This window comes from Syngnathoides biaculeatus, chromosome 5, assembly GCF_019802595.1.
Source record: "Syngnathoides biaculeatus isolate LvHL_M chromosome 5, ASM1980259v1, whole genome shotgun sequence".
In the NCBI taxonomy this organism is placed as follows: Eukaryota; Metazoa; Chordata; class Actinopteri; order Syngnathiformes; family Syngnathidae; genus Syngnathoides; species Syngnathoides biaculeatus.
This window is the reverse complement of record NC_084644.1, coordinates 29,836,128-29,856,582: the sequence shown is the minus strand read 5'-3', so window position 1 is coordinate 29,856,582 and position 20,455 is coordinate 29,836,128. Positions and strand designations below refer to the sequence as shown.

The window sequence follows — 20,455 nt, the reverse complement described above, 5'->3', positions numbered from 1 at the left end:
TGGATCAGGAAACAAGATTATGATGACAATAGTATTTGCAATTTTAATATTTTCTGCCGTCTTTTATGAGTAATGTCGGCAAAGGTTCATAAAAGAAAGATGAGCCCCACAACAAGATTCTGCCACCTCCGTGCTTCACAGTTTGAGGATTTCGAGACATGGACTACATTTTCACAGAACCAACATGAAAATTCAAGAGCGAAAGGGCAACCACTTGTTTGTGAAATGAAGTCTTCCTGACTTCGTCACAAGGAGACTCAACTGAAACTTGAGTGTCGCATCGTTATTTATTCTGGCTCCTATCTGGATGACTTTTGCAGATGTCTCTGTTAAATTGCCATGAAATCGCAGAGCTGTAGAATGTGACGTTTTAATTCCAGCAATGCCACGGTCACGTAAAACCCAATATCTGACTTACATTTTTTGACAGCCCGTTGGCACCAGCACAGATTGCGAGCGGCGACGCATCTGCTACTTTAACTAGCTTTTGCCTTTGAACCATTGAAATGTTTTGTCGGGAAACAATAATTGCCATGCAGAGCGTGTCCAAAACAAAGGGGCGCTCCGTGGCAAGAGAAACTATCTCGGTTTTGTCGATTCTGCATTCAGGGGAAGCAGTTTGGAATGGGGGAGGCGGGGAAAACTTTGGAAAGTTACACCTCATCGCAAATGGATGATATGCCACAGGGCATGAAGCTGTGTGTTGATGAAAAGTGTGAGTAGGTGCTCCCCTGATAGCGGTTCTATTTTCAAGCGACTTGAGCAGTGCAAGAATTTCTTCGCTATCTTCCGTTTGCAGCCTGGAGGAGGTGCGAGGCAGGTCTGCATCCATTCCTTTCACAGCTTGTTCAAGATGAGAAGAAAAAAAACCAAAACACAAGCAAAACACACAGACTCGCCTCTGCGCTTTTTAAAGTGGAACCCGCTCTCGTGAAGCCTGCACAGACAAGCACAACCAAACAAACATTGAGTGGGGGATTCCACACATTTCTCTTCAACACTCAAAGGACATTTAACCTTCTACCTGGTAAATTACAGGGTCAGGGTAAAAAGATGGTTCCGGCTTAAGAAAACAGCTTGTCGCCAGTAAATAAGAGGGAGTGGCTGGACAGGCAGGCCGGGGGGGTCAAGGCCCAAGAGAGGTTGTTAACAGGTAAGATGCATGGAAAATGGGTGCTTCCCCAAAAACAATTTAATTGCTTATCTTTACACCACAGGAGCAAGTAAAAATGTGCACAAAGCTTCTTCCGGGTACATTCATCCCTAATGCTATAACCAATTTGACGCACTCACATCCTCATTTTTTCCCTCTTCACAGAGGGTTGAAAACCATTCATCACTAGATTGGATGCGCATACTATTTGTAGCTTTGGCAATTAGGGCTGCACATTATATTTCTCAGGAACATCCCTGAAGCAGATACGACAGAATCAGTGTAGTTCCACCAGTCGTTACGAACGATAGTCGGTGCTCTGGTGCCCTCTGCAGGGAAACTGGTTTTCTGTTGAGACTGCAACGGAGCTCAATAGTAAAGACCTGTGGTTATGAAACTTTCTCAACCAAGTACCACGAGGGTTGGGGGTTACCAAGTAAAACCATAATTACTAAATATAAATAACAATAGCATCGTACACCTAATTGGTGATTGGGGGGAGCCTGTGGGTAAATCCATATAAAGTCTATATTATTGTAAATAACACAGTTCACACAACACTGACACTACCCCCACCTTCCGGAAGTGACAAAATGAACAGCACAAGGGAAATATAAATTACATATTTGAAGTTCTGGAAAGTTTAAATTTACTGTTATTACAACTGACGTACTTCAACTTGTGACAATTCCCCCCCATCGCCACTGGAAATCACTGGGACAAGCAATTGGAAATGAAAGCTTTATCCATTCTCAATCACACAGGAATCCTAACTGGATAAATGCAGAGTATTCATGTGATTTTACCTATGCCAGTGACAAAAACAAAAAGAACCTTTGGGTCAATGCCGCTCTAATCCACACATCACAGTAACTGCAACAGCTGCAGTATTTTAACCCCCTCTACAGGTGGCAGTCATGTCGCAAAGTACAAGACATCGTGTTTAAACAATGGGCAATTGGATTTTTACAGGAGTTATCCTTGACAGCTACATGTTGACCCTCAAACTAATTAGAAAGTCTACAAAAAGAACACGAGAATCAAAGTTGATTTTGATCATGTGAAAAATGTTGCGACAGTTTGAATATAGCGCTGTTTGGCTTGGTTTTACAGACAAGAGGAAAAACAAAGTCAAGTGACAACATTGAAATTTCACCAAAAGATTTATTTAAACTGTTTTCTTGTTTGCAGCTGCAACCTGTGGGGAAGAAAAACAAAAGCATCAAACATCGTCGCTAAATTGATTCCTATAGCAGCAGGTGGTAGTTGTGCATGTTAAATCTCTTGTCTGCAAGTGAAAATACATTGAATCGCTCGAGGGGAAGTGCCTTAACGGCTTTATTCAACGGATCAAATGAAGCCTCCCAAGTCTTATTGTCTATTTACACGTATTTATCTCGCTTGATGAACGAGCGCAATTGTGCATTACAAATGGGAAATGTCTGAAAACAATGCCACGGGAGCTTCAGTACTTGCTGCCAGACAGTGTCTAAGTGTGCTGACAGGAAAGTGAAAAGGCATCGCAGAGTACAATACACATAGGGAGTGGTTCAATGGGGTGGGGGTGGTGGTGGGGGGCAACATGTTTCCTGCCAATATGAGAGGCGTGTGTGCGTGTGGTACTCGTCTGCTTACTGCTCATTAGCATGGGTAAACAAGGAGAACCCGCCATACGGATGTCTCGCCAAGCATGAAATTCCCTCCTAATGTTTACCCCCTTTACCCTTGGATTATTACACCGCTACTTGCGGTCCCCCGCCCCGATTCTTGACAAGACCCAAGGGTGAGTCGTTTCGGGGAATCCAAGTCAGATGTGCGACAACTCACTCAGATAATACTGTATTTGCCAAAGGAAAAGGGCTCTAATAAAGGTGTTAGGTTAAATCTAAAATGAGATTCCTCTCACGTTGAGCATGACGCGTTTCTCAACTCATGTGAGGTTATATTTAGAAGCCAAGGAGGCTGATAAGAGATTGTGGTCCGCAATAACAGCACATCTGCATGGGTAATCGATCCTAATTGTGGACGCAGAGACACACTGGTGGAACAAGATGAACAGAAGATGCTGCAGAACATTTGAAGCATTTACAGAAAATAACCTTGCAGCAACCTTTACCGTTTATAGCCACTTAGTGCCATTATCAAAGTACAACAAGGATTAATGGCTGTTTTGTTCAGTTGCCTTGATTTGTGCTTGGAGCGTAAGGTGACTCAAAAGCAGGGAGAAATAAGTTCGATACTAACAAGTAATGCAAGAGAGAATCTGCATTGGGATGCTTTTATTTTGGCTCACAAAGAAAAATGTAGCGGTTGCTCACCTGGCCTGCAATTCTATCCAGGTCTCTGGTTCCCTGGGAAGTCAGTCTCCGACCACTGGAGGAAGATAGAGTGGGGGCACAAATTAAAATTGCATACCTCAACGACAAACACTAAGCTCAATAAAGTCGAACTACAGACAGATTACCTGACAATTGCAATAATCGCTGCAGCCTACCCACACACAGTCAAAAAACTAAACAGGACTCAGTGGCTAAAACAGATCGACACTTACCCATTGGGGTCCTTCTCAATCATCTTGAGAAGCTCGAGGGCTTGCAGGACTTTGCGGGCCACGTTCTTGGATCCGACGCTGTAGTGGGCAGGACACACGCCATTCCTATTGCGGCCTCCGTAGATCTTGGTCATCGAGCCAACACCAGCTTTACCACGGAGGTACAGGTGACGAACTGTGGAGGCTATGTGAGCAGAGGCAAAGAAAGAAAAAACATCCTTTAAGGCAGTTCCAAAGTACAGACCCAAAAGAAGAAGAGATATTTTTCAACACTGAACATTTTGATTCATGAGTTAGTTGAAATGGCAAAACTATCATTCAAAAGGAATCAGTCCCATAAGATACAGAACTGTCATTTGAGAGACGCGGAAAAAAAGTCATCATGACAGAGCCAACTGAATATCCCAGATGGATATATGATGACTTAAATACAAGACAGGCTATTTGAACAAACAATATGAGCAATAGCATATTTCAAGTAAAAGCATATCTATGCAACCGCAATAAGATAAGTCAATTTAAGATACAGGTACGCTGAAGATATTTTATCACTGAGTTTTGGTCTTCAGCTCACATGAAAGTTTTAATGACAACTATTTGCAGTGTGGCAGCTGTAAAGCGTTTGCCTCACAGTTCTGAGGTCCTGTGGTCAATCCCGGGTCCGTCTGTGTGGACTCCCCGTGCCTGGGTGGGTATTCTCTGGGCAATTTGGTTTCCTCCCACACCCCCAAAACACACAACGTTAATTGGACACTCTAAATTGCGAGTGCGGCTGTTTGCCTCGATGTGCCTTGCGATTGGCTGGCAACCAGTTCAGGGTGTACCCCGAGTGGTGCCCGTTGACAGCTGAGATAGGCTCCAGCACTCCCTGCGACCCTTGTGAGGATAACCGGCTAAGAAAATGGATGGATGGATATTTGTAGTGTGTGTGGATGCGGAAAACAGTATTTCTGAATAAGCCAATGGTTGCGTAGCATGTCCACTATTCATATACAGTCTTCACACAAAGCGGTGAAAACCCAAGCCATAATCTTGCAATTCACAATAGCCCTAAAAAATTGCTAGACTTACATTTTTAACAAATCACCACAGGGTTTTGAAAAGTCATTCACATGGCAATAATACTGCTGCTCGCCAATGGTTCTCATGGTAACAAAAGCATGATTTTAACGTGTGCTGTAGATATTTAGTCCGTGTATTTTTTGACCAAAGAACATCAGACCTTTTACTAGAACATCTGAAAACTCCCATCATAAAAAATCTGTTCTGGATTTTGTTTGGCTAACTAGCACTTAACATGTATCAAGCGCAATTATCACAAAGCTCTGCGCATTGTAGGCTGAGGCTCAGAGTACGTCAGAATGTGCACATCGGGGAAAAACTCTTTTGCGCAAATTTTATTTTCTAACCGTTGCCCTGTGGCTGCTGGTCGCCCATTTTGAAACTTTCGGTCGCTGCCATTGGCGACGATGAGCGCCCCATTCTTCTCCGTTGGTTACAGAGGAGTAGGCATTAAAACTGGGAATCTAAAATTGTAAAATTTGAATGGTTCCAAGATAACCGGAACATTTGCACCGGTTCAAATTCATTCTCGATGCCTCACCCTAATCATGGCGGACTTGTGATTTAAAGTCAGCGGGAGACAAAATTGCGACATCCATGTATTCTGTTTTGACAAACGGACTAAACGCAGCCTCAAAACCAGTGGACTTGCATTAGAGTTTATCGGAAGATTGGTAAAAATGTATGAATACCACTTAGTGTTTTTACTGAGTAGTCCAGCAATTTTGGGTCTAAAACCACTGAAGCACTAACGGATATCAGGTAGACGCTGACATTTTTCAGGATTCTTTCAAGGTAGGCCTGTGGCATGGGAGTGTATTTCACTATCAATCAAGGGATTGGACAAGACCGGGTGTGAAGGTCATTGGAGTGGGATTTATGAAAACAAAGTCACTGAATATGAGGGAAAACCACAATGGTGGGAGCTGCCAGGAGCAGAAACCTTGACTTTAAACCCATCTGATCTGTATTGGTTGAAAATAAGCCTTCATGCTGATCAGCTGAAATGTCAATTCACGGAGTCCATCAATGACATCATTGATCAACTGTAGAAGACATTTATCCTGTCACCGTGTAGACTATACTTGAATACAAAAACTAGTTTACTTATAGCCTTGTCGCGAGTCTTTGCATTTAGTACTGTAAATACCTGACCACCAATAAAGCTATTTACTGAATATGCGGTGTGGAACAGACAACATGTACTGCCCAGATCAAACTACAAGACAAATTTATGCTTTCACTGTCAGACTACTGTAACAAAATCTTGTATTCCAATACCACCACATCCAGTCTTTTATGATTACCTTGTCAACGCTAATTTGACTGGATACATGTGCTACAGCCACAACAATAATCAATTCAGTCATATGTATTACGTGCACTTTTTCAGTCTTCAACCCAATGTTCAGAACCAATGACAGGAGAAAAAAAAAAAAAAAGCTCAACACTGCGCTTAAACTTCAAAGGTCAAACTACCAACTTTATGAATAAATTGGGAGATAAATTAAATGCTTCCAAGTACCACCAACACTAAACTTGAGCTTGGTGGGTCAGTAAAGAAATCAACGTGTTATATTAGTATGTTCCATTCCTTATCCTTCCTTGGAATATAAGTTTTCTTCTCAAAATTCTTTGGTGATGAGTATAGTTACTTTTTGTGCCAAAATGGTGAGTTCTGGTGCGTACCTTTCAAAATAAAAGGCTTCATGCTCTAAAACAGGAAGTTAAAACTTGCATATATGAACAATTCAATGTGATAAAAGTTGCAAATAATATCTTTGGCAATAACAGTGAATATTAAGTCAATTGGGTTAGATGTTACATTGCCTTTTAGTCCATAGGTTTGATACTGCTCATAGAGCTCGTGCACGTGATGTCACCATTTTCACGGCGCCATATTGCCAGTCAAACAGAGCTGCTCGACATTGTGGGAGGCATTGAACCGGAGGGAAATATTTACAATACCCGAGACCTGTGTTGCTGTTGGTTATCACAACAGATGAGACAGATATTCAAAGAGATCATTCTATGGAATACCACCTGAAAAGACCAGAAAAGATCGATGGATTTCGGCAATTAAACATGATGAATGGTGCCCAACAAAAATACACACACGCCTGTGTAGCGATCGCTTCATTTCAGGTAGGAACTATTCTTTTCAATCTCAAATTACCAAGAAGTATTTATAATGCCAAGTTGGCTCATTTGGGAACAATGCGTATAAAAAAAAAACAAAAAAAAACTGTCGCAGAGGTTTATGGAGGTTAAGTGTGGCCGCAATCCCTTCCATGTACGTCCTGTGGAGACAACTGTCTGTACCCCCCCCAATCATAGTTATTGAATGTGAGTTTGTGTAAAACCGGGGGTCATTTATTTAAATATTGATATTTGTATTGAATACTATCTGAAAAGATCGATGGATCTTGGCAAAGGTTAACGTGTGGCCAAACTCTTCCGTGTTCATGAGCAGTTAACCCGTCACTATGTGGGATTTATTCCCGATTGAGAACCGATCCAGCAATGAAGTATTTGTACGACTCCAGACTTTTATACGCTTACACACTTTCAAACCATGTAAATCTCGACAACTTACTCACCAGATACGTGTATATCCAGTTGTCCAAGACAAGCAGAAGCGAATTAACAGTCCACTTTATCGGCGAAAACATCGACTCCGGTATTAAATACAGGTCCTCTATGCTGAGTTTATCAAAATTTTCCACATACTTTCGTTTATCTTCACCTTATAAATGTTTAACCGTATCGGACAAGACCCTGGGCGTTGTCCTATAAGACCCTTTCGTACCGTCTCCAACCGACTTAGCATAGAACAATGCTTTGTTAGACCAGCAATATGGCGACTTAACAAAAGTCACATGATTTTATGACGTAGGTGCACGAGCTCTATAAATAACCCTGAGTCAAATGTTCATTTTAGTCTATGTTATGGATTGCTAAGAAATTGGATGTTCATAATTTGGATATGTTAAAATGAGCGGTTGCTGGATATGGATGAAGTGAATCGCTTAAATTCAAACAATGCCGATGATAGGTCAGTTTTTTCCTCCAAGGGTTCACTGCATGTGTACTTTGCATCCAACTAAGTAACCACCTACCAATTAATTACCATTTCATCCATATCCAGCAACCGCAAATGAACTCACACGTGATGCACTTCACCTACCGGCTCTGATGTAAAACCAGTTCTCATCACAGGGGGCCAACTCCTTGTGTTTCCCCAGCTTGACAAGGTCGACCCAGTCAGGCACCTTCAGCTTTCCTGACCTAAAAAAAAAGTACACGTAAATTCAGCAATACATCGCTATTCTGTTGAACTATAATGGGGAGGGCACTTTAGTCAAACCTCTTTTTACAAACTCGTACAATGAAAAGTACACATCAGAGATGGGTTTAATGAGTTTAATTTCCCGTTGAGTAACACCAATAAGTTTAATTTGTTCCACCACTTTGAAGGGAAATACTGTGGAAGTGGACTTTCCCAACGGGGCACGTGTCACAAATATATTGAACCTGAATTATGTGACGTACTGTGCAAATGACATTTATGCTCTGTGAGAGGAAGTACAACTAAGTATTCCACATTTATGTGGTGACTGTGAATGGAGATTCCACTGCCCTACAGGTCAAGGTGAAACAGCTCGAAAAGCGTTGGCCTCACAGTTCTGAGGTCCCGGGTTCAATCCCGGACCCGACCGTGTGGAGTTTTCATGGTCTCCCCGTGACTGCATGGGTTTCCTCCCACATTCCAAAAACATGCAACATTAATTGGACACTCTCAATTGCCCCTAGGTGTGATTGAGAGTGTTTGTCTCGATCTGCCCTGCGATCGGCTGGCAAATAGTTCAGGGTGTACCCCGCCTCGTGCCTGTTGACCGCTGACATAGGCTCCAGCACTCCTGCGACAATCGTGAGGATAAGCGGCAAAGAAAATGGATGGTTTTAGGGGGTACACAAGTTGCTTACTTCTTCAAGAAGGCAGCCAGTGCAGTGACGAACTCCTGCTGGTTGACGTCTTTCACCGTGACACCTGGCATCTGATAAAACACAACATAATTGCATTTAACCCCCAGTTTCAGAAGAAAGTCTACACGGACAACTGATCATAGCGCGCATGTGTGAGTAAGGCGGGTATGTACTAGCCCCGGCTAACAAGTACATTACGGTCAAATTAAGTTTCACTCGTTTAAGGGAATGAGACTGTTTACTTACATTGTCCATTAATGCTACACATGCGTATTTTCACTTGATACAATAAACTGACGTTAGCATCCTATGTAGCTCGCACTCAGCAACGCGTCGCAAAACAAGTTTTTATAACACTGCGAAACGATAGCCTAGCTGCTGAGCCACAGCACGGGAGTGGGCAGTATGAAGCTCTTAAATACACACAAAATGTAAGTAGTAGGCGGACACGCTGTATTTTCAAACGGGGAACCGGCTAGCAAGGCCACAACGAGGCGCCATGGGGGCAGCCATTTCTGGCAGCGCGATGCTCAGACTACAAACCTCATAAAACTCAGTCACTACTGCTCCTGTTATGATACAAAACCCTGAGATTTAAGAAATTGGTTTACGTCGAATCACTACATGCACATATCGAAGCTTAGCACGTTACATTTCACAGAAATAAACGCCAAGTAGCCAGGAAATAAAGCAGCACTCTACCTTGCTAGTGTACAGCGAAGGAAAAGAGGGTGGAACGGGGTTTCCTACCCGTGTTAACACGGGCAAATCTCGCAGAGTAACGCGAGAACACAACTGGTGGCTCTTTGTCATTAACAGAAGAGGATTCAAATACAGTAATGAATCGTTGCACAACGTTTTCCAGCAACATTCTAAACCATTTTTTATTAAATAAAAATCAACCAAGTATTATACAACACATATAAATCAGAACATATCAAATATATTAAGTAAAGTGCATTTAAAAATATGTCCTGGGAAAAATAACTACCCTTATTATCTACACGCTGTCATTCATAGTTGAAGTAAAAAAAAAAAAAAAACATTTAAAAGAGAGAGCGAAAGAGAGAGAGAGAGAGAGAAAGGAAAAATGAGATAGTGTATTTAGGACAAGCAAAATAAATTATTTTAAAAGTAAAATAAAAATAATAATAAATAAATAATAAAATACTAAAATATCATTTTCCTTAAATCGTAGAAATTGATAAATATAATTAAAGTTATAAATAAATAGATTTAAAGCACTTTTGTAAAAAAAATGAAAATTTTTCGTGTTTCGAAAGTCATTTATCTGACAAAAGGTTTACTTACAATGAATCAAAGCACCAATTATGAAATATAAATATAAAATGAATTCAAATGAACAGGAACGTTTCTACATTTATTTTAGTATTATTCACAATAGATAAATTAACCAATTATCTAATAAACTTCAAGCGTGTGAAATGCATACCGGTACTCCAGGTACTCTGGTTTCCTCCTACATTCTAAAAAAACATGCAGGGTAGGTTAATTGAAAACTGTAAGTGAGGGTGACTGCAGCCACTCGGTTGCCCTCAAGTATCCAATGACTAGCCTGGAGGTCTTTTCAAAAAAATATATATATTAGCAACAAGACATTGTGATTTTCAAGAAATGTTGTTGAAGAGATCATTTGAAAATGTCAACCGTAGCTGAGATTTATTGAAATAAAGGGTTTGATATTGATTTCTATCAGTCTTCTGATTTTTGTGGAAAAAATGTGTCCAATGAATATCATAAATTATCAATAATAAATCTCAAAGATAATTTGAGCAAATTTGTTACCTTGGATACGTGTATAGGAATTGGTAGGAGCCTTCACATTAATAAGATCTCAAGAAGTAGCCCCATGTTTAAAAAACATTAGTGAAGCCAGATCTAAGTTAGCCGGCACAGTGGGGTAACTGTTTAGAGCAGAGGTGTCAAACTCATTTTGTCGTGGGCCATATTGTAATTATGGCTTCCCTCAGAGGGCCGTTATGACTGTGAAACCATAAAAATCTCTGACCGCCTAATCATGTTTACACATGGAATTTATGAAGTAGTTTTGGAATCATAAATCAAGGGAAGGGTTTTTCAACTACTGTTGATGTTTGGCAACACAAAAATGCTTGTAATATCTCAATATTATCATTGAGGTAATGACAATGGGAAATTTTGGTGCAGATTTGAACAAAAATCGTGGAAGTTCTTACACATGATTTGCCTCTGTGAGCCACATAAAATCATGTGGTGGGCCAGATCTGGCGCCCGGGCCTTGAGTTGGACACCTGCGATTTAGAGCATTGGACTCACAGTTCTGAGGGCCTGCGTTCGAGTCCGGCCCCACCTGTGTGGAGTTTGCATGTTGGGTTTGATCCAGGCACTCTGGTTTCCTCCCATATCCCAAAAACATGCAACATTAATTGGACACTCTAAATTGCCCCTAGGTGTGATTGTGAGTGTGGCTGTTGTTGTCTGTCTCTATTTGCCATGTGATCGGCTGGAACCCAGTTCAGGGTGTCCCCAGCCTCCTGCCCAATGATAGCTGGGATAGGCTCCAGAACTCCTCACGACCCTTGAGGATAAGCGGCTCAGATCATGGACGGAAAATTAAAGTGTTAAAAACTTACCGTATGTAAAACAATTTCTCTCATAATTTTCGGTTTGGTATTGACAATAATAAATCAAGCGATAATTTAATGAGCTAAATAAAAGAATATTTTTTTCAGAAAAGTGGATGCATTAATGCCAAAAATGGACTATTACAGGACTCATAATGGAACGGCTAAGTGGGGAGGACTAAAGAATTGGAGCAGACCATACTTTGCCATACCTGACCCACTGCATACTGTACCCCACGGGCCAGATACAGTACATGAGGAACCAAAATGCTTTCTTGAATTAATTATCTTTTCTCTTGTTTGGCAAGTGGCTCTTAAACATTTATTTATTAATTTGGAATAGCGAACTGTCCTGGACGAGTCAATAAAGTCCTGATTACGCATTCACGATTGGCCTTTTTAATGTGGCTCTGCCTGGGGCTCGACCCTTCGGGCATGCACGATTTTCAAACAAATTTCTCTGCCAGAGACTCATTCATTAAAAACAATCTGCATATTAAAGGTAAAACAACACAGTAACAGTTCAAGTGCTGTGCACAAAACTCCCTTCTCAAGTCATTTTCATTTTTCTTGTCTGCAGGCTTTCGCTCTCGGTTGTCAGTTTTTGATTTCTCGCCTTTGTGTCGCCGCATGTTATGTATTATTGAATGAGCCGTCTAAGATCACAGCATGAAATAATGTGCATGGTGTAAAGCGAAAGCCCAGGGGTAGCCTATATTTTTGAGCGAAGGCATGCATATTCCTTTTGGTTCCCTTCCATGCACCATGCATCAGTCTCACGCTCATTTACAACAATGGCCTTTTGATATTCTTCATCATCTTTATCAGCGCCAAGTCAGACACATTTCCAAAAGCACGTTAATAACAGTTCGCTTTTACGGTCCTTTTTTGAAGTGTGCATGTGTGTGCACGCTTGTGTGTCTTATTTACATACTCCCTGCCTGACAGAGGTGGCGGCGTTGCCCTTTGCACATCTTAGACAGAAAGGGCAGCCATGATACAACATTTACACAATTGATATGTTTGCACAGACAAGGGAGAGAGATACGAGGCAGCTGAAGGTTTATAAATCAGGTTTAGACCGTCATGCAGTTTTCGTGGTGTGAGGTAGAGCAGGGGGAAAAATAAATAGCAGGACTCCTTCTAGATTGCAGTTAACCACCATTATCCACCGCGAGAGGTAACGTGCAGATTTTTTCTTGTATCATAATTCTTCATCTTGGAAAAAACACCAGTTAATTCATCTTAATTGACATACGCAGCCAATTAATCATAAACAGCTGAAGGTTACAATTGAAGACACTCCACTACTCCAGCATCAGTTCTTTCGAGCCTTTCGTGGTCATTCAACACTGCCGTTACACAGTGGAAGAGCTAATTTCATCTGGATTATTGAGGGAGAGTGACTGGCAACACCAAGCACGAGGGAAAGGTCAGGTAATTACATGAGAATGGACAGGTGGCATATAGGCAACTCCACGCTTTGTGTGAGGCTGCTCTTTGAGCATGTGCAGAAATTAGCTGCCAATCATCATCTAATACATTTTGCAGGCATAGAGAGGAGCGTGCACCAGTGTTAGGAATGCTAATTCTAATGCAATCTGCACTTAATAGGTCAGACTCTTTGCAGAGTATGTGATGGGAAAACTGAACAACATTGGTCAAAAGTGTGTAGCTGCTTGTTGCGCGTTTGCATGGCCCTCACATTTTCAGTGGTGGGCTCCAGTGACCTTTTCCCTGGCCTTGTTTCCGGCTCTTCGCTAGACCCATCAAAAATATCATTCTGCTCGCTGCAAGTTTGTCTGCCCCTGGACCAAAACCTGTATCACATTAACTCCGCATATCTGCACCCACTTTCTGCTGTTTTGCTTGTTTTGCTATATCCGTTGGGTGCAAAATGTATTGCATCGAAACCGCTGAAGTTGAACCATTCCAAGATTTGCTCAGATTCAGAATCAATGCACCAATGGAATGGGTTCAATGTGATTAGTGTTGCTAACATAAAAGCTTTATTAACAATGTTGGTAATGGATTAGGTAACAGTTTTACTTTTTTAACAGTCCTACAAGTGTTAACAGCTATTAATAATCAATCTTGTAAGAATAGAATTTATTCTCAACGTCCCTTTTTTGCCAAGATGGGAGATTACCATTTCACATGAAGACAAAACACGAGGTGAGAGAGTGAGTTTAATGGTAGATGGGTGCTGAGGATGGAGCTGCCAGGCAAAAGAGCGAGAGGAAGACCAAAGAAAAGGTTGATGGATGTTGTGACAGTGGGTGTTAGAGGAAGATGCATGAGATAGGCTTAGATGAAAAAAGATGACACGCTGTGGCGATCCCTAATGGGACAAGCCGAAAGGAAAAGAAGAAGAAGAAGATGGAGATGAAACACACCACCTTTCTGATGTGCATGTGGGTTTTCTTTTTTTACTTGAGTATTTTTAGTTTAGCCATATTGTACTAGGATCGGACACTGATGCTTATACTGCTTCCCCATTTTCTAATATTCCTACTTGATGACTAGCTCGATTTCTGATGGAATGGGACCTTGAAAATTACGTGTGCATTTCCCATTCAAAAATATGCACGTAAAGTTAACTGAGGACCCCATTGTGATATTGTGATTTGCAGTGAAAGCAGGGAGCAGGCAGAGGAACAGTTAGAAAGATGGAGGCACGCACAGGAAACTCCTTTCGAATGAATGAATGAAGATTAGCCAAAGTAAAACAGAATATGTGTGTGTGAATGAGAGGGGCGGAGGAGGAAGAGTAAAGCTCCAGGGAGAAGAGATAGTGAGGGTGGATGACTTCTACTACTTGGGGTCAACAGTAGAGAGCATTGGAGAGTATGGTAAAGAAGTGAAGAAACTGGTCCAAGCGGGGTGGAATAGTTGGCGGAAGGTGTCTGGTGTTCTACGCGACAGAAGAGTCTCCACTAGGATGAAGGGCAAAGTTTATAAAACAGTGGTGAGGCCAGCCATGATGTACGGATTAGAGATGGTGGCATTAAAGAAACAACAGGAAGCAGAACTTGAGGTACCAGAAATGAAGATTACTGAGGTTCTTGCTTGGAGTGAGCAGGTTGCATTGGATTAGAAATGAGCTCATTAGAGGGACGGCCAAAGTTGGATGTTTTGGAGACGAGATTAGACAGAGCAGACTTCAATGGTTTGGACATGTCCAGAGATGAGATTGTCTTAAATGGAAAAAGATGACACACTGTGGCGACCCCTAACAGGACAACCTGAAAGAAAAAGAAGAAGAAGAAAATTGTGAAAGTGAGTGAGAGTGGTTGCTTTTCCTCATACCTGTCTGGTGACCAGTCCAGGGGTGTATGTACCCTTCCTCGCACCTAGAGTCAGCTGGGATTGGGTCAAGATCATCCATAATGAGGACAAGTACTCAAGAAGTGAGAGAGTGAGAGAGTGAGAGAGAGAGAGAGAGAGAGAGAGAGAGAGAGAGAGAGAAGAGAGAGAGAGAGAGAGAGAGAGAGAGAGAGAGAGAGAGAGAGAGAGAGAGGCTTGTGTGATTACACTTTGCCTCTTTGCCAACACCTAAACCCTAAAATGGTGACATCGTAACAAGACAAAAAGTCAAAGAAAAACCAACACTTGAGGAACTTATGCTATAGTTGCAACCAAAGCACCTGGCTTTAGATGGTTTGTGTGCTGGAGCCTATTCCAGCCGACTTTAACCCAGCAGCAGGGAACACAGTGACCTGGTCCCAGGCAATCACAGGGGAAAAGTAGATGTAGTCTACATCTACAACTCAACTCCAAACTCAACTTTAGTGTGGTGAGTTGGCTCAGGTGTAAAACTGGATTCACTCAACTGTTAAAATAAACCAGTTAACTTATTCACCGCCAAACATGAAAATCATTTTTCCCCCATTGTTTGTGAATAAATGTGTTGTGCTGTGAAAAGATCCCTTGTCATCCATGGTTATAATATGTAGGGTAGGCTACAAATGTAGGCAGAATGATAATGCGATTTTCTGAAAAACAAAGATAAATATTTGGAGTTGACATTCTTTTACTGATCCAGCCCACCTGAGAACAGAAAGTCTGCCTCCGACCCCAAAGCCAAACTGAGGTCTTGCATTGTTTGCATTGTGTATTTTTCAACCCAAATTTGGACAAATTCATAACTCTGTAGCCACTCACCCCAAAATTTTCCAGTCTTTCCATCCTTCTCTGTATTAGTTAGCTGTATTCTTTTAACCCTAGAGAGAAAATGTTTACGGATTGTAAATGCACATTTACATACATATAGATCAATATATTTTTAAAAATTTTCCACATCCTCAATAAATGTTACGCTTTGTTCCCTCCAGGCATGGAATTCTTGTGGCTCTACTCTCTTTGCCAGTGCATCGTCTCAGTGGCCGTGATAGTGGTGAGCGTGAGATTATGCATGGCGGTCGGGGTCCACAGCAGGAGCCAGGGCACAAATCCCCAGCACGGGAGCGTGTCTTACTGCTTGTGCCTGTGCCTGGGCTGGGTGGGGGCTATAGGGGGCGCGCTGGAGATCCCGGTCATCGTCTTCCTGAACTCAAGAACCCCGCAGTGCTTGTACACCTGTATCATTCTCGTGTGCTGCCCCTTGCTTGTGAGGCAGTTCACCATGTGCCTGCTGGTGCTGCTCACGTTTGACCGCTACCTGCAGCATCACTGGCCCAGCAGGTAAGTGCAAGTTTACAAGTACAATAAGTGGCCTTTATGGCACCTTCTAATCAATTTTCTTGCAAACACGTACTGTTAATTGAGCAGTAAACACTGCTGATTACCACCTTCGTAGATGTAGACATGCGAGAATGGAGGGGAAACGTGGGAGGCCGGAGTCCACACACACACTTTCAAGCTGCTCTCTGCAGTAAATGGTGAAAATCAATATTAACTTAAAAGAAAACGGCTGTAAATACGCCAGGATGGGCCATATGGGACAGTGTAGCATCAAAACAGACTGCTCACCACTACAGGGACTTTAAAAAAAATGAAATTTGCACACTTTTCACACATAAAAGTAAGCAAATATGAAGAGGTTCAACAATGTTTGATTGACAGAAATGTGTTTTCTTCTTGTTTTTTTCCTCCCTATGATTTGTTCAAAATTGAATAGTGAAGTTTGAAGGTGGAAGTTGAAATAAAAAAAGTTTGCTTTTTGGAGTCTTTTATGATGTCAGTAGGACAATATTTTGATGGTTATGAATGCTAATTCACGATCTGGCTGACACAATTAATGGAATAGACAATACAGTGCAACATCCGATATGTGGTACAAGAAGAGGACATACTGCACCCTGCTTTGTCTGTTCTGTTGTCACATGAACTAGACACATTGTTAACCAATCAAGTCACTACAGTGCATCAACTTCCCCATATTGTGTACTGTATACTAAGTTTGCACTTTATTTGCAGTGGGCATGGAATGGACAAAACAGGATGGACATAAGACAATGCGGGATAGGGGTCGGGGGGCGGCGGGGTGAAATGAGCAAATGCGACTGATCGCAATTACCATTTTTGCCAGACCAGATTTTCAAAGAACCCATGTTTTTGCATTCACCGTGTGGATGAGAAAGCCAGTCACCTGGAAAAAGGGGTGAACCCAAGAAAACGAAACTTGAAGGTAGTCCATAGTGGGACAGAAAGAAGGTGTTCCACTAGAATCTCACTAAACTTTCAAGTTTTTTCACATTTTCTTGGCAAGCTAGGTTGTCACGTGTGACAGCACAACACAGCATACTGCGTTCTACGACAGTCTGACACAGCAGGTACCATCTGGGAGGAGACATAAAGCCAATCCAAGTGTCGGTCTGCCGTGGGTACTAATGCGCTTAAAAGCAGACACACTATCTGCATAAAACCTTAACAGAACATGAAAAACATGTCAGATCTTGATGAGAACATGAGAGGTCGGCAGGGAACATACTAGCATCTGTGGTAGTCGGTGGGGGAACGGTAGTGTGTTTTTCGAGCCTGCGGGACTTGGTAGAACCTACCCTCCCACAGCCCTTCATGGGTACCTGCATTGAGCATGGAGAGAAAATTCAGCAATACGTGGATACAGAGGAAATACGAAAATCTTAAATCCCACAGACCACTATATTTCAGATAAATAGCACGCATGTCTCCATCAGGAACGCAATGTAAAGCTACTAATCGAGCATGAGCGGTTGGTATCGTAATGCCATCAAGTGACAGAGTAAGGATTCATTAGCAGTGTTGAGGCCAGCCCTATTTTGGGTGGATTGAAGCCCACTCAAAACTTGCTTGAGTCCTATGAATTTGCCCTCAAAATAATTTGGGTATTTTTTTTAAAAGAATTTTTTTTTGTTATAGCACACATTGACAAAAAAAGTAAAGTTTGTGTAAACCAGTTGAAAATCCATAAGTTATGAATTGATGTCCATGCATTGCCGTAGAAGGGAACATAGATTTTCTGAACATGGCCACCAAACAGACATTGGTTTGCCGGGCTGCTACAGCACGCTGGCGTATGGTGCGCATATCTTTGGTCAGAACATTTCTAGCTGAGCTAACGAAAATAACTAGGCCAGTCTTGGTCGATCGTGGGACGGCGTGCCAAAAAAAAAAAAAAAAAAACATTAGCCAACGTTCCCTCTAAACTGCGCGTGTGCAAAATTGTGCACCCCTGATACTGTCTCTTCGCAGATATTCTGCATTGTGCGCAAAAAAAAAATCCAATGCAAATTGAAAGTAGAACATACAGCTATTCAGTTTTTGGCATTTTGCAATGTGATTCAATGAGTGAGGGATGACTGGTTGTTACATCCAATGGCGCAATTCACATACGTAATGTAAAAAATATGAAAAGAGGAAACCACTGGTTTGTTTTAGGCAGCACACGGAACTTTCTCTAACAACGACCACTGCTCCGCCACACACTCTGTTTCCTACTTTACCTTACACCCGCGCCGCCCCGTACACTCATAATTACAAATGTTACAGTACTTACGCAGCAATGTGTTTTGTAATGACAGCGTCCACCACCGGTGCTTTAATTTGCCACACAGTTTGGGCAATGTAGAGAAAAGACGAGCTAGACATGCTGCTTATGTTTACTTTCAACATTAATGGAGAAAGTTAAAAAAGAAATGCTGTTGTTTTAACATGCAATGACTGTATGTGAAAAATCGAAAAAGTGGTTAAACTGGACGAGATTTTTTTTTCTGAAGCCAAAGTAGAAAGTGTAGGATGAGATGATGTGTCATTTTCAAATTCCACCTTGGCACAGCCTGATCCAGGATGAGAGCACAATACACTGCACAAACAGCTAATTCTGTATTTTAAATATAGGAGGCAATATAACAAACTTAAAACGGTTATGGAGGATCATGCAAGAAGCTGGCTGCTTAAAAAAGAGATCTTGAGGTAATAAAGTCAGGGTAACCCTGGACTAGGCAATCCTTGATTTACAACGCTGACACAATCTATGAAATAACAGTTGACCACATGAGAATGCTTCTATGCCTCCTCTTGAATCGCTCTAAATGTGTCAACTCTCAATGATGCAGCAGGGACTTGTAATGGTGGATACGACACAGCAATTAGCTTAAAAAAGCTAAATCAGGCACTTGAAACTATCTCTAGCTCATCAAATACCAAAGAGCGTTGACCTCACAGTTCTGAGGACTGGGATTCAATTCCTGGCCCTGCCTGTGTGGAGTTTGCGTGTTCTCCCCCTGCCTGTGTGGGTTTTCTCTGGGTACTGCGGTTTTCTCTCATATCACAAAAACATGCATTAATTGGACACTCTAAATTGCCCCTAGGTGTGATTGTGAGTGCATATGTTGTCTGTCTCCATGTGCCCTATGAATCTTATGAGAATAAGCTGCTCAGAAAATGGCTGGTATCGTTTGGTACAAGAGGAGCCACAACCGTCCTGCTGTAAATCTCATGTCTTAGATCCAGAGTTTATTTGGACCACATCATGTCATCAAGCATATTATCTTATGTGATTTGTGAACACCAGGTACTCCAGTCTGGTGACCCGTCAGCGTGCCTTGTGTGTGGTCCTATTGTGCTGGATGGCTTCCGTTCTGACTTCATTCGGTCAGTTCCTCAGCTCCGACGTTCTCAACAGGTGGAGTAGGATGGACCAAGATCAGGACACAGCTGATCTTGGATTGGACAGCAACTGGACCACACCTTTACCCAGTCTTACACCTCTTCCTAAACATCCCCATGAGCGGATGGTTATTGGGAAGCACCTGCCGTATGGAGGATTCTTGTCGAAGTTTTACATGGAGGACTTGCGTAATTTCACATATGCTGAGATTCATAGCAGCCACTGGGGTGTTTGTGCCCCAGACACAATCCTCAGCCCCCAGTTTTTGGTTTACATTCATGGGACAGCTGTATTCACGCTCCCCTTGCTTTTCCTGTTATTTCTTTACGTCAATCTGCAATGCAAGAATACCAAGCAATTTAGTCAGTCAGACCCCCTTAAGTATGATTACCAGAGGCTCCGCTCTCTGGCTCTCTCGGTCTCCTTCTTAGTTCTGCTATGCCTGCCACTCCAAATCAGCCACGCTGTCTTGCTCTTCACCCCCAGTGCCACCATACCCTCTTGGGTTCATGCCATGGCCGTGTTCTTTTTTCAGTTATATGGTCTCGTGCCCCAGGTTCTCTTCACTCCCCCTGGGAAACAAGAGCGGGATGAGCAATCGGCATTAGCGCTCTCTGCTCATCTTCCCGAGGTGTCGCTATCCACAGGGAAGTCTGTTCATAAGGCCTTGTGTGAGGTGGCCAATGCTGCTTCGTGGGCCTCGGCTAAAAACACCCTGAAAGCAAAAGTGTACCCAGAGGTCTGAAATCCAAAGGTTTGAACATGGCTATTTCAAAAATACTTATCTACACCAATTACAAACCCAATTCCAATTAAATTGAGACATTGTGTTAAACCTAAATAAAAACAGACTACAATGACTTCCAAATCATGTACAGCCTTTATTTAATTGAATTCAAGACAAAGGCATTTAATGTAATGTAAACTTGATTGTTACTCGCAAATAATCATTACCTTAGAATGTTATGGCTGCAGCACGGTCCACA

At 42.1% G+C, this 20,455-nt stretch overlaps 3 protein-coding genes across 7 annotated transcripts in view; 1 reads left to right on the top strand and 2 right to left on the bottom strand.

Moving 5' to 3' along the window:
* bcam (basal cell adhesion molecule (Lutheran blood group)) overlaps window positions 1–915 on the bottom strand; it is a 94,210-nt gene extending 93,295 nt beyond the window's left edge. The window contains exon 1 of the mRNA XM_061819532.1: window positions 419–915. The gene's annotated coding sequence lies outside the window, so the exon portion shown is untranslated. The remainder of the gene's footprint in view (window positions 1–418) is intronic.
* Window positions 896–9,537, bottom strand: rps19 (ribosomal protein S19). Of its 3 annotated transcripts, none has more exons than XM_061819537.1 (6): window positions 9,456–9,537; window positions 8,754–8,824; window positions 7,954–8,054; window positions 3,705–3,888; window positions 3,472–3,526; window positions 896–937 (listed from the first exon to the last, which is right to left on the bottom strand). In XM_061819537.1, the coding sequence occupies exons 2-6, from the start codon at window positions 8,822–8,824 to the stop codon at window positions 911–913; spliced, it is 438 nt and encodes a 145-aa protein (XP_061675521.1). In that variant the 5' UTR covers window positions 9,456–9,537; the 3' UTR covers window positions 896–910. The 3 variants fall into 3 exon arrangements, with proteins under 3 accessions (XP_061675521.1, XP_061675520.1, XP_061675522.1); XM_061819536.1 differs by lacking the exon at window positions 896–937 and adding an exon at window positions 2,298–2,351 and having other exon boundaries at window positions 9,456–9,536; XM_061819538.1 differs by lacking the exons at window positions 896–937; window positions 9,456–9,537 and adding exons at window positions 2,298–2,351; window positions 9,297–9,321.
* Window positions 8,770–20,264, top strand: LOC133500616 (adenosine receptor A1-like). Of its 3 annotated transcripts, none has more exons than XM_061819533.1 (3): window positions 8,770–8,905; window positions 15,712–16,060; window positions 19,374–20,264. In XM_061819533.1, exons 1-3 carry the CDS (start codon window positions 8,902–8,904, stop codon window positions 20,212–20,214), a joined length of 1,194 nt encoding a protein of 397 aa, XP_061675517.1. In that variant the 5' UTR covers window positions 8,770–8,901; the 3' UTR covers window positions 20,215–20,264. The 3 variants fall into 3 exon arrangements, with proteins under 3 accessions (XP_061675517.1, XP_061675518.1, XP_061675519.1); XM_061819534.1 differs by having other exon boundaries at window positions 8,780–8,918; XM_061819535.1 differs by lacking the exon at window positions 8,770–8,905 and adding an exon at window positions 12,422–12,557.
* The last annotated feature ends 191 nt before the right edge of the window (window positions 20,265–20,455 follow it).